The sequence below is a fragment of the Bubalus bubalis genome, chromosome X (genome assembly GCF_019923935.1).
Source record: "Bubalus bubalis isolate 160015118507 breed Murrah chromosome X, NDDB_SH_1, whole genome shotgun sequence".
Taxonomy (NCBI): domain Eukaryota; kingdom Metazoa; phylum Chordata; class Mammalia; order Artiodactyla; family Bovidae; genus Bubalus; species Bubalus bubalis.
Genome location: NC_059181.1, coordinates 128,490,950 through 128,504,024, shown reverse-complemented (window position 1 = coordinate 128,504,024; position 13,075 = coordinate 128,490,950). Strand labels below are relative to the sequence as shown.

The 13,075-nt window shown below is 37.7% G+C and overlaps 1 protein-coding gene across 6 annotated transcripts in view; it reads left to right on the top strand.

The window, feature by feature from the left end:
• The window catches only part of CUL4B (cullin 4B), a 52,125-nt gene extending 40,048 nt beyond the window's left edge, over positions 1 to 12,077 (top strand). For 4 of the 6 annotated variants that reach the window (XM_045164436.1, XM_044937524.2, XM_006048802.4 and 1 more), the window contains 8 exons: positions 132 to 242; positions 700 to 791; positions 2,540 to 2,647; positions 3,436 to 3,549; positions 4,269 to 4,374; positions 5,343 to 5,515; positions 7,579 to 7,731; positions 9,683 to 12,077. In XM_045164436.1, the coding sequence (XP_045020371.1) occupies positions 132 to 242; positions 700 to 791; positions 2,540 to 2,647; positions 3,436 to 3,549; positions 4,269 to 4,374; positions 5,343 to 5,515; positions 7,579 to 7,731; positions 9,683 to 9,778 (953 nt within the window). In that variant the 3' untranslated portion in view covers positions 9,779 to 12,077. The remainder of the gene's footprint in view (positions 1 to 131; positions 243 to 699; positions 792 to 2,539; positions 2,648 to 3,435; positions 3,550 to 4,268; positions 4,375 to 5,342; positions 5,516 to 7,578; positions 7,732 to 9,682) is intronic. The other 2 variants (XM_006048804.4, XM_025277129.3) reach the window with 1 other exon arrangement.
• Positions 12,078 to 13,075: the final 998 nt, after the last annotated feature.

The window sequence follows — 13,075 nt, the reverse complement described above, 5'->3', positions numbered from 1 at the left end:
TTTAGCAAACTTGGATAAAATGTGTACATTTAAATGACTTGGGTTAATGGTGTGATTTATTAAGCACTTTGAGTCAATTGTGTCAAAACCTTATATTGGAATATAAGAGTTGTGTTTTATTACTTACATAGGTAAGGATGTTTTTGAGGCCTTCTATAAGAAAGATTTAGCCAAGCGCCTTTTAGTTGGGAAAAGTGCATCTGTAGATGCTGAAAAATCAATGCTGTCCAAACTTAAACATGGTATGTTTGTCATTCTCTTGGTCCTTTTCTTCTTTAATTTCTGAGAGAAAATATTAGCTTAATTTCTACTCTTTCAGTCAATTGCCTCTTTTGTCAGTCATTGTAAGTTCATATGATTAAAAACGTAAATTGAGTAAGCTCATGAGGTTTCCAACCTATTTACATATGCAGAGCTGTTGTGATTTTTTAAAAAAATAAAACATTGTTCTTGTTTTTATCATTTGTATAAAATTTCCCATTTATCTTGTGCCTAAAAAGTAGATAAAGTTACTACAGGATTAAGATTTGACTCTGATTTAGTGGGGCATACACTTTGGGGTAAGGCTTTTTTTATTCTTATGAATACTTACAGACCATATTTCATCCTAAAGTACGTTTTACATTTCATGTTTTCAATTCTAAATTCTTTGTTTTTAACCACTTTAAAATATTGTAAATGTACAAACATCTTTACTAGAATGTGGAGCTGCTTTCACCAGCAAACTTGAAGGAATGTTTAAAGACATGGAACTTTCTAAAGACATCATGATTCAGTTCAAACAGGTAAAAGTGAGTTAAACTCTTAATTCCTCCAACTTAAATGTATTTAGTTATCTTCTTATTTTGGTTTGTACTGAAGAGGATAAGTAGAAACTTGTATTTGTTATAAATACTTCATAGCAACTTAGATGATAGTCACAGTAGAAGAAAATAATCACCAATGAAATGTAAGTATATTTGACCTACTTCAAAATTTATTCTCAATATACTCCCAAAATAACACAAAAATAGAGATGAAATGTATTGAGCAGAAGAAGTCAGGACAGGAAAGGCTGTAGCTAGTGCAAACAGGGCTTCTAGCATCTTTTGATGTATCAAAAGAGGAGTCTATAGGCAAATAGATGGAAGGATGAGTGAGTGAACGGGACATGAGGAAAGATAAGTAGATGGATGGAGGAACCAGTAGATGGAAAACAAGGTTAATGATAGACAAAAGGTGAGTGGATGGGATGGTTTGTGAAAGGGTAAATAGGTTGGTGAATGGTTGCTAAGCACCAGTGAGTGGCATGTGTTGGTGGGATTTGCCTTTTTCCTTTGTGGAATAGGAGTGTGGTCTGTTGCTAGGAAAGAGGTAGAGGGAATAGGATGAGTTTGGAATAATTGATGAGTTTGGAAAAGAAATAGGGGAGGGCTTATTACGCATATGTAGAAGACTGAAACATGGAGAAGGAAATGGCAGCCTACTCCAGTACTCTTGCCTGGAAAATCCCATGGACAGAGGAGCCTGGTAGGCTGCAGTCCATGGGGTCGCTAAGAGTCGGACACGACGGAGCGACTTCACTTTCACTTTTCACTTTCATGCATTGGAGAAGGAAATGGCAGCCCACTCCAGTGTTCTTGCCTGGAGAATCCCAGAGACGGGGGAGCCTGGTGGGCTGCCGTCTATGGGGTCACACAGAGTCGGACATGACTGAAGTGACTTAGCAGCAGCAGCAGCAGCATCTAACCACTGGTGGTGAGTTGCAAGTTCAGAGCTAGTGATGGAGATGGAAGAGGTGATAGAGTGGTTGTATAAGGCCTTTTGGGGACCTTGGGAATGAAATGCTAGATCTATATATTTCGCAGATGTTGGTAGAAGCTAGTTTTGAAACATTTAAGATTATAGGTAATAGTGATAGCAAGATAGATTTTCCTCTCCTAGGGTTTTAACAGTGATTTCTTTACCACTATGTTGCTATGATGGGAGATGAGGGTGGAAGACTCGAGAAAGATCAGAGTTAGTAGGATCATGGGTCCTGTAGTAGCTACAGAATAGGGTCTACCTGTTTTGCCCTCTCCCCTTCTTCTTCCTTCCCCATTTCATGTCACTCCCTGCAAACACACAGTGGAACAAGTGAAAAACCAGACACTTGGGCTGGCTGGTGGGGTGAGGAATGAGGGGTTGCTGCCAGGTTTTCCAAGCCATGTAGGGGTCTCCAAAAATGGATACTGCAGGTGGTATGGGGAAAAGAATGGAGAAGAAATCCTGTAACAGCCCAGTCATATGTGAGAAATTATTTAAGTTGTTAATGCCTCTGAAGGAGTCACCTGATCCTTGTGTACATTGTAGCAAAATGTTACCTGGTGTATTTCTCTGGCGCTTTTAATATAGGCTTCATTTATAGTCCTTTTAATAGTTTTGCCTTTTATTTTAAAGATGGTCAGTATTCACCTGTAGTTTTGTAGTAAGGAACTTCTTGAATGGGTCATTTTTATGGCATGGAATGTATGCATTTTTATTTTTTAAGATCTCAGTGTGTGTGTTGATCTTATTGTAGTATATGCAGAACCAGAATGTACCTGGGAATATTGAATTAACTGTGAATATCCTGACAATGGGTTACTGGCCAACATATGTGCCTATGGAAGTTCATTTACCACCAGAGGTAAGAGTTACTGTTTTAAAAGTTTGTGTAAACACACCCACACCGAATGTCAACTGTTTTTAATGTTTTATTCTTTTATTTATATTACTCTTGTATCATTAGAGCATAGCTTAAGATGCCAATTCCTTAGTTTGCGGCCAGTGTCCTTGACTCTTCTTTAAGTTCCCCAGATTGTATTAGTACCCATCACTGCCCAACTGTCAAAAATTCTTGATGGTATATTACCTGGGCCAGAGGGTGGGATTGCTGAGTGATGGATACTTGAGTAAATCCCTCATTAAGAGAGAAAATGTGGAAACAAGAACAGGCCTAAGGCAGAACTTTGAAAAAGGCTCACAATTGGTAGGTGGTAGGAAGAGGTACCTATGAAGGAAACCAATGAAGAAACACTAGCGAGATAAAGGAACCAGCAAGGTGCAGAGGCACAAAAAGCATTGGAGATGAATGTTTCAGAAGAGGGGATGGGACTTCGTGGTGGTCCAGTGGCTCCCAATGCAGGGGGCCCAGGTTCGATCCCTGGTCAGGGACTATATCCCATATACTGCAACTAAGTTTATAAATAAATATTTTTTAAAAAGGAGAGGATGATAAAATGTTGCAGACAGATCAGAGAGGGTAAATCTGATAAATGCTATTAAATTTGGTGGTTATTACCTTATATCAAAGTGATCGGTGGCCCTATTGGGTATAGTCTTTAAAACTTCCATACATTTTTACACATGTAAATATAAAAAAGTAGTGAATGTAATACTGGATACAGAGCTTAAATAAAGCATTATTTGTTGTAGATGGTAAAACTTCAGGAGATTTTCAAGACATTTTACCTTGGCAAACATAGTGGCAGGAAACTTCAATGGCAATCAACTCTAGGACACTGCGTACTAAAGGCAGAGTTTAAAGAGGTAAGTAGATATTCCCCCAACTTAGTTTTCATCTTCATCTTTGATACTGAGATCATCCCTCTTAACTTGAAGGTTTTTAAGGTGTTTTATAACTTTGTCTTATATATGCGCATGGCATAGTGATAGCTTGTCACAGCTCTGTGTATATGAATGTGGTCTTTTCCACATTTGATTGGGCTCTGCTGCAAAACAAAACCAGTAACTCTTTTCTCCCACATCCTTTCCCCACCTGTGGATGCAAAATTCAAGCTGCCACTTTTGACAGGAAACTTCTTTTTTTGTTGCTGGGAGCTAGAGAAGAGAGTGGGTGTTAAGGGGAACAGTTCTCATATCTAATTTCAAAAAATCCTACAGCTTTTCATGACTAATCTGAATCAGACAAATTGAAAATGCATTGAAATAGTGATTTCTTACTGCTTGTAATAAATATCTGTAATGACACATAAAGCTGAGTTATTAATTTTCATTAGTTTGTTGTTCTGTTTTAATTATAAGGCTTAAAAAAGACCTGTAGAAAGGTCACTCAATCCTTCCTCCTATTTTAGGTAGGATCACACCTAAGCCCTCCATTGAACATACTGGCTTTTCTGGATAATGTTAACCTGTATTTTTAAATCCACTAATTGAAAAATGCTTTCCAGTAAGAGATTAGTTACTTGATTAATTTTCATGTGCTTTTTAAAAAAAATGATGGCTAAACACTGTTGTTTCTCCAACAGGGTAAAAAAGAACTCCAGGTCTCTCTTTTTCAAACACTGGTGCTGCTAATGTTTAATGAGGGAGAGGAGTTCAGTTTAGAAGAGATCAAGCAGGCTACTGGAATAGGTTTGTGTTGAATCAGTTGATTAGCAAGCATTATTCAGTGTCCACTATGTGCACCCTACTTGATTAAGTGGTCTGGGGGTCTCTAAAGAAATAATCCCTCTCCTCAGCACTTAGAACCATGGGGAAAGGGGGAAATGACACTTAAAATAATTTCACAACCAGTGAGTACCAGTCTGTGGTACTGACGGAGTGTGTTAGTTCATTGAAGCAAGAGATCACTGTGGACTGGCACAGTGGGAAATGCCTTCATGAAGGAGGTAGGGTTTGAGCTGGGCCTTCAAATTTTAGTTATGTTGCCAGAGGAAATACCATGAGAAAAGGTATGGAGAGAGGAATGAGCACACCTTGGGCAGGAGTCATTTGGGCAGCTTGCCTAGAATCAGTAGATAGTAGGGCAGCTTGGAAGTTGAAGAGGTTCCAGGCCAGAAGCTCGTGGGGTAATTCAGGCGTAAAGTGATAAAGAGCTTAGACTACAGTGAGGCCAATGAGAAGAGAGACAAGGCATCTCTAAGGAGGCAACTGCTAGATACATGGAGGATGAAGGAGAGGAAAGAGTTAAAAGATGATTCCAGAATTTCTCACCAGAGTAGGTTGGTGGCTTCATGACTAACAGTTGGAAAGAAGATGCAGTTTTATGGGGAAGATGATGACTAAAATATTGGACATACTGAAATTGATGAGCATAAAAGAGCCAGGTGGAGGTAGCCTTTAAATGTGGGACTGGGGAAAAGTAGGATGTCATTTCTGAAGGTGTGATGGTTATCCACATGGAATGATAATTGAAGCCTTTAGAGGATGACCAGGAAAAAAGCAATTGGGTGGGATAAAGAGGATGTTGTTCATGAACCTTGAGGAAAAAGGAAACAATTGTAATAGATTGGGTAGGGTAGAAGCTAGACTGAGGTTGAATGTAGCTGTCCATGTTGATGTGCTAGTTACAGATAGCTAAACCACTCTTTCTTCTTCAGAGGATGGAGAGTTAAGGAGAACATTGCAGTCATTGGCTTGTGGCAAAGCCAGAGTTCTGGCGAAAAATCCAAAGGGTAAAGATATCGAAGATGGTGACAAGTTCATTTGTAATGATGATTTCAAGCACAAACTTTTCAGGATAAAGATCAATCAAATTCAGATGAAAGAAACGGTACTTTTTTTTGCATTCTCCTCATTCTGATGTACTGGAATTATATGTGTTCACAGTAAAGATTTATAAAGAAGATTTTAGCATAGAATACCACCAGCAGCCTTAATATTATCTGGGCCTGTATCTAGCTCAGTGTATTTCAGTATTTGATTTTGCAGGGTTTTGCAGGGGGTAGGGGAGAAGGCAATGGCAGCCCACTCCAGTGTTCTTGCCTGGAGAATCCCAGGGATGGCAGAGCCTGGTGGGCTAACTTCTTAGTATTATAAATAAAACAGCAAGGTACATCTCTGTACCTAAATCTTAATCTTTCTGATCTTCCCTTATAAATTTATCACGGAGGTAGATCTTTTGGGTTCAAGAGTGTGAACATTTTAAGAGTCTTAATTTATTATGCTATTTTGTGTTCCCGAAAGACTGGACTGATTTACACTAATAGCATGAGTGCCTGTCTCACTGTGCCCTCGCCAGCACTAAAGATTATATTTTCTTTTTCTTTGTCTGCCAGCTTCCTTGGTGAAAGTGGAATGATTTAGTTAGTCTTTTTTGATCAACAGTAAATATTTTTTTTTTTGTCATTTGAGTTTGTAAGAGACTTTTATTAAGGAAACCAGCAACTGCAGCGTTTCCTGAAACCAGTTGGTTTCAATCCCAACAAGGTTTAATGTAGTACTGGAGAAAAAGTTCTAATATGGGGTAGAGGTCAATGTGGGCTTCCCTGATAGCTCAGTTGGTAAAGAATCCACCTGCAATGCAGGATACCCTGGTTCAATTCCTGGGTTGGGAAGATCTGCTGGACGAAGGGATAGGCAATCCACTCCAGTATTCTTGGGCTTCCCTTGTGGCTTAGCTAGTAAAGAATGCACCTGCAATGCGGGAGACCTGGGTCCGATCCCTGGGTCGGGAAGATGCCCTGGAGAAGGGAAAGGCTACCCACTCTAGTATTCTGGCCTGGAGAATTCCATGGACTGTATAGTCCATGGGGTCACAAAGAGTCAGACATGACTGAATGACCTTCACTTTGACTTTCAGAGGTCTATGTTAAGCTTCCCAGGTGGCACTAGTGATAACCCACCTGCCAATGCAGGAGACATGAGAGACACAGGTTAATCACTGGGTCAGGAAGATCCCCTGGAGGAGGGCATGGCAACCCACTCCAGTGTTCTTGCCTGGAGAATCCCATGGACAGAGGAGCCTAGTAGGCTGTAGTCCATAGGGTCGCAAAGAGCTGGACACGACTGAAGTGGTTTAGCAAAGCACAAAGGTCAGTGTTGCAGACAAGTTCCTGTCTTGTTAACATTCACATCAAAGGTGTGATGTTCCCTTAAATTACCGTGTCATTTTAAAACATGTATGCTGTATCAGAAAGAAGATGACTACAAAATGCCCGAACTAGGGACTTCCCTGGCAGTCCAGTGGTTAAGACTGTGCTTCCACTTCAAGGGGCATGGATTCGATCCCTGGTCGGGGAATTTACAAACTGCACTGTGTGGCAAAAAATAAAAAAGCCCACACTACTCTTAATTTAAGTACTAAAGAGGAACATGCTAGCTGTAACATTAAAATTGGTTAACTGGCTTTTTAAACTGTGCATTTCTGATTTATGTATTACAAAATAAATTTTAAAGTTTGAAGTTTGACTCTAATTAGCTTAGCTGGGTGGTACCATATTTTGTTTGAGTCAGATGTCAGTGTCAGTCACTTTTACAGATAAGCTAATGTTATACAGAAATCTGGTCAGCAACTGCTTGTGACACATTAAGATTACGAGAACAGAGTAAAAGGAAATGATACATTCTTCATCAGCTGTCTCTCTAGAAAAACCAAGATGGTATTTTTCTATTAACTAATACTGGCATTACTTCAATGATACAGGACACTAGGACAAACAGGAATTATGTTTGTAGGGGGGTTTTTTTGTCATTATCTGTATTTATGAGGTTTCTTTTGATAATTCAGCATATTTAAAGTGTTAATTGTGTCATGGCCCTAAAACATACAGTTTGTGTAAGTAATCAGGTTTCACTTCAGGTACAGTTTCTAAGTTTAAAACTTTTTTTTATTAGGTTGAAGAACAAGCTAGTACCACAGAAAGAGTATTTCAAGATAGACAGTATCAAATTGATGCTGCAATTGTTCGAATTATGAAGATGAGAAAGACACTTAGCCACAATCTCCTTGTTTCAGAAGTGTACAACCAGTTGAAATTTCCAGTCAAGGTAGGTACTTAAGTATTTTGTTACTAAGCTGCTTATATATAAAAATTATATTGTTTTATATGTATATAAATTAGATTTTATAGATACAAATCTTACAAACATTGACTAAAACCTGAAGACCATTTGGAGGGACAAAAGTTTTCATTTCTCATGCTCATATATATGATTAAAAAAAAACAACAACCTTTGTTGGCATATGTGGGCAGCTGTGACAAAAGGGGAAAACAATTTATAAAAGCTCTTATACCTGAAACTTGAAATTTTCAAGTTTATTCACTTTTTTTTTTTTAGCTTCTTTGTTACTTAAAAAGTTTTTTTTCCCTCCTAAGAATACCTTGCTATTTGATAGATTTGGTTATTTTAATTAAGTCTTCTGTTTAAGTCTTCTGTTTAGTTAGCTTGTGTAAGGGTCCATTAAAAACCATACAGGCAATTATATTCCAATTTAATAAAACTCTATAATGTCATCATTAGGCATCTTTTTGTAAAATTTAGTGATAGTTCTGGCAAACTAAAATTAGTCATCACATGGATATGTTTCAATATAAATCCCCAGTAATAAAGCACCTTTGACAGTGTGGTGGTGTACTGGACTGTATCTCATGTTGTAGAAGATTCCCAAACTCTTGTGATGATAAATACTTGTTAGACTTTGGATAGACTCTCGGCTGTTTCACCTTTTGAGCTTATTTTCCTCTTTTGTAAAGTGGGAGATGATAATAGTACTTACCTCATAGGATTATTGTGAAGCATAAATGAGATGGTACTTGTAAAAACTTAGCACTGGGCCTGACACATAAATGCTTGTTAGCTGTCAACACTGTCTCCTCATGACCACACTCTCACCCTCATTCTATGCCTTAACAATCATTTCACCTCCAGCCAGAGAGCCCACTGATACTAGCTAGCTAAGGAAGTTATTAGGACCACTATAATAAATATGCTGATATTTTTGGTCTTTCGCCATAATTAAGAGCAAGTCATTTTGATTTTCAAACCTTGGAATTCACACTTCACTGAAATTTTGACTGCCCAATCAAACTACTTTCCCTCTTTAACTTTCTTGATCAAGTAGGCATTTTACACAATCTGAAAAGCTATTAGCAAGCAAGATTATATTCTCTTTAAGGCTAGATACAAAAGACAGTGGACTTTTGTTGCCCAACAGCTAAGAATGCAATTGAGAACAAGCTATAAGCTTTCTTAATGATTTTTCAACAAGTAGAGTTTAAAAATTCAAATCATTTTGGGCAAGTAACAGTTAAATCTTACATTAAACCTGAAATACAGAGATCTGAATTATGAGATGATAACTTCACTTATCAAGCCATTTGTTGTAGTAATCTTGTAAATAGTGATTTCCATAATATATCTGTAATCTATAAAAATGCAACCTGACTTTGAATTTGAGTAAACTCTGGGAGATAGTGGAGGACAGAGGAGCCTGGTGTGCTCCAGTCCATGGGGGTCTCAAAGAGTTGAACACAACTTGGCTACTCAACAACAGCAGCAACAAAACCTGACTTTGAGAACCAGCTTTTTTCCAAATTTAGGATCTAGTTATCTTCTCAAACTATCTTGGCAAAACTAAATAGCATTCTGTTTCCTTAAACTATAACATGTTCTTCATGTGAAGTTATGATGGTCTTTTGTATTTGTGCAGAGAATAGCTGGTTCTTAGCAGACCTCTTTAAAATAGAGAATGTACTATATAATAGGACAAGATATGACAGTATAGGTATAGTAGAAAAACATTTTTAACCTGATTTATTTTCATCATGCTTTCCTCTTTAAAATTAAGGAGATTTGAAAAAGAAAAAAAATATTAAGGAGATTAAATACATTCAGTGAGCCAAAGCTGTTGTTGTTTTTTTTTTCTTTTAAATTGAGTATTGGTAAAGGGGCTTGAACCAGTGGGTTATGAACACTGAAAAGTTGCCTTCTCTTACAGCCTGCTGATCTTAAGAAGAGAATAGAATCCCTAATTGACCGGGACTACATGGAGAGAGACAAAGAAAATCCAAACCAGTACAATTACATTGCATAAAATGTTGTTGGCTTTGAAGCAGTTGCTGTCATATACAGTAGCCAGTGGATAAACTAACCTGTTGTTGTTTGAATTATTTTATACTACCAATGACCAAATGAAGCAGTGTAATGGGAATAGTTGAGTGACTTTTCAGTGGTTAACATGCCCATTTAAAGAGTAATACTTACCTTTAAGAAGAATGTTGTTGAACTCTTTGCATGTTATTTAGTATGATGTGCAGAAAACTCTTTAAGAAAGTACCCGGTTTTCATGATTCCTATTTGGAACTGGGGAAGAGGTCCTTATGGCTATTAAAGAAGGAGGAGGAGGTTCTTATACACCATTTAATTATGAAGCAAAAGGTTTATTTGCTTAAAATGTCATTTAAAGATACTTAAACTGCATGCAAACTTTATTTACTGTACAGAGTTCTGGATGTATTTATCAAATAGAAAAACCACCCTGGACTTGATTGTTCACCTGTTTTGTGATTTCCCTTGAAGAGAAAAATACGTTGTCATAGCTCTTGATATTTTACTAAGTAATGTTCTGTTACACTGAAAGGGATGTTTTTAAAATTTTTATTTGGAAACAAGTTTTCAAGTAGAGGGACAGTTGCTTACATATTGTCTTGTATACACACATCCTAAAATGTTCCATTTATGAGATGTGTGTATATGGTTCAGCCCTGAGTTTACTGTGCTGATTAACAGGTACTTATAAAAATAGCTGAAATAGAAAATTGCTGATCATTTGTGCTAGAAGAACATGGTAGGAGAGAAAAACCCAACTGTTTCTTCATATTAAAAATGAATATAATATGAACATTGCAAAAGAGACCAAACCCACATTTTGTAACTTTTTACAAGAGCAAAAATTCACAAACTAGTTTTCAACTGCCTTTAGACTTCAAAATTGTTTGGACAGTTTTGTCTTTAACTTGGACCAATTGTAGATTGTTACAGGCTTCCTGGGATTTAGCATTCCTATTTTCTCTACCAAAGTTTTTTTTGGAAGCACCTCAACTCTCCTTTGGAGAAGGCAATGGCACCCCACTCCAGTACTCTTGCCTGGCAAATCTCATGGACAGAGGAGCCTGGTAGGCTGCAGTCCATGGGGTCGCTAGGAGTCAGACATGACTGAAGCAACTTAGCAGCAGCAGCAACTCTCCTTTTTGTTGGCATATTAGTCTTTCCTGTCATCCTTACTTTAACTTCCTTAAAGCCCTAGATAGAACTAGACCCTTCCTCATTTTCCCGACACACCCCCTCATTGGGATTTCAAGTTCTGTATTACGCTCATCTTATTCTTTGCAAAGCTGCTTGAAGGTAAAGAGTTCTCATAGCCACTGGACACCTGCTTTTCAGAGGAATGTCCTAGGATTGTTCATACATAGGAAAACAGCAAAAGTATTGTTTTTTTCAAATTGATAATGTGAGTAAAAAGCTTCTCTTTACCATCAGTGGTTTTTTGGTTTTGTATTTGGGGTTTTGTTTTGCTTCCTTGTTTGTTTTTCCTTGAAGTTTTGAAGGGAATTGATCTTGGAAGAGAAGCAGAAATTTTGTTTTGGTTTAAAAAAATCAGAACTGCTATAATGCTTTTTGCAGCAGTTTATTTCCTTGACTATTTGAAGCTATTGGGAAGAATACCTAGATCCTAACCCTCAGCTGAGAAGACTTTCAGCTCTTGTGTTTGCTATTGATTGTTTTCTTGAGTTCTCAAGGACCTGTGACCATATTTTTTTTTAAGTTGCCTGTTTTCTAATTGCATCACTTTACACACTGTTGTCGAATAATATGTGGTATTTAGAATGCCGCCTTAATTATTTTGAGCAGACATTGCCTGTATTTTCTTAGCACCTCCTTGGTTTTCTTACACGAACTCATCTGACAGGGAAATGCAGCTTTTTTGTTTGCCCTCTCTGCATACTGGACCGTCTAATCTAAGTCAGTGTTCTAACTAATCCCTGATGGTCTCTGAGCTACTGTTCTACCAAACTCAGTAGTTATGTGCTTCAGGAATTTTTCGGTAGAATTGGTCCTATTAGGAGACTCTTGGTGTCACCTTTGTTATCTTAAAAGCTGGTCCCTTCGCTGAGGCTCTTAATGTTTTGCTATTTTGATGCTATTTCAGCTGAAAAAAATTGGTAAGACTATTTTAAAAATTGAGGGAAGCCATTTAAGAAATGGAAAAGTAATCGCAAACAACATTGGGTAGTTGTGACTTTCAGTTCTGTATCAGTTGAATTTTTGTGCTCTTTTCCCTGTGTACGTGGTGGTTCTATTTTTCTCCAATAAAACTTTTTATTTAAAAAAAATTTCTGGAGAAGATCTTTAAAATTCAGATATTGTAAGAATGTTATAAAACCAGAGAACTTAAAACCTTCCTAATGATTAATGAATTCATAGTTGTCAGTTTTATTTTTTAAATTTCTCTTTATTTTTGTGGTGGTTTGATGATAATGCTATAGGAGTGTAGAGGGGAAAGGATGGTAATGGGTGATTTCCAGGAATCCTCAAGGTGAGTATTTATTCTTAACTGTCCTATTTTAGAAAAATCAAGCACAAGTATAAACGTTGTTTCATCCAAATCTTTAAAGTCAAGTAGTTTATAAAGTCAATATGAAACTAGATTAGAGTTGGAAAGTTATTTGTTGTTTTTGTCACTAAGTCGTGTTTGACTCTTTTACAACCCCATGGAGTGACTGTAGCCTACCATGCTTCTCTGTCCATGGGATTTTCCAGGCAGGAATATTGGAATGAGTTGTCACTTCCTTCTCCAGGGATCTTCCTGACGCAGAGATTGAACCTGACCACATCTCCTGCATTGTTAGGCAGGTTCTTTACCATTCAGCCACTGAGGAAGCCCCAAAGTTGAGAAAGAAAGAAAGTGAAGTTGCTCAGTCATGTCCGACTCTTTGTGACCCCATGGACTGTAGCCCACCAGGCTCCTCTGTCTATGGGATTTTCCAGGCAAGAATACTGGAGTGGGTTGCCATTTCCTTCTCAGAGATCTTCCCAACCCAGGGATTGAACCCAGGTCTCCCACATTCTAGGTAGACGCTTTACCATCTGAGCCTCCAAGGAAGTCCTCAAAGTTGAGGATTGGTGTTTTTAAATATTTACTAGAATTCACCAATGGAGCTATCTGGTCCTGGGCTTGATTTTATGGGGAATTTTTTTATTATTGATTCAATCTCTCCATTTAGCAGGGGTTTTTTTTCTGATTTTCTATTTCTTCTTGAGTTGGTTTTAGATTTTGTTGTAAAATAACTACTCTGACTTTTGTCTAGTATTTGCTTGGTATGGCTCTTCA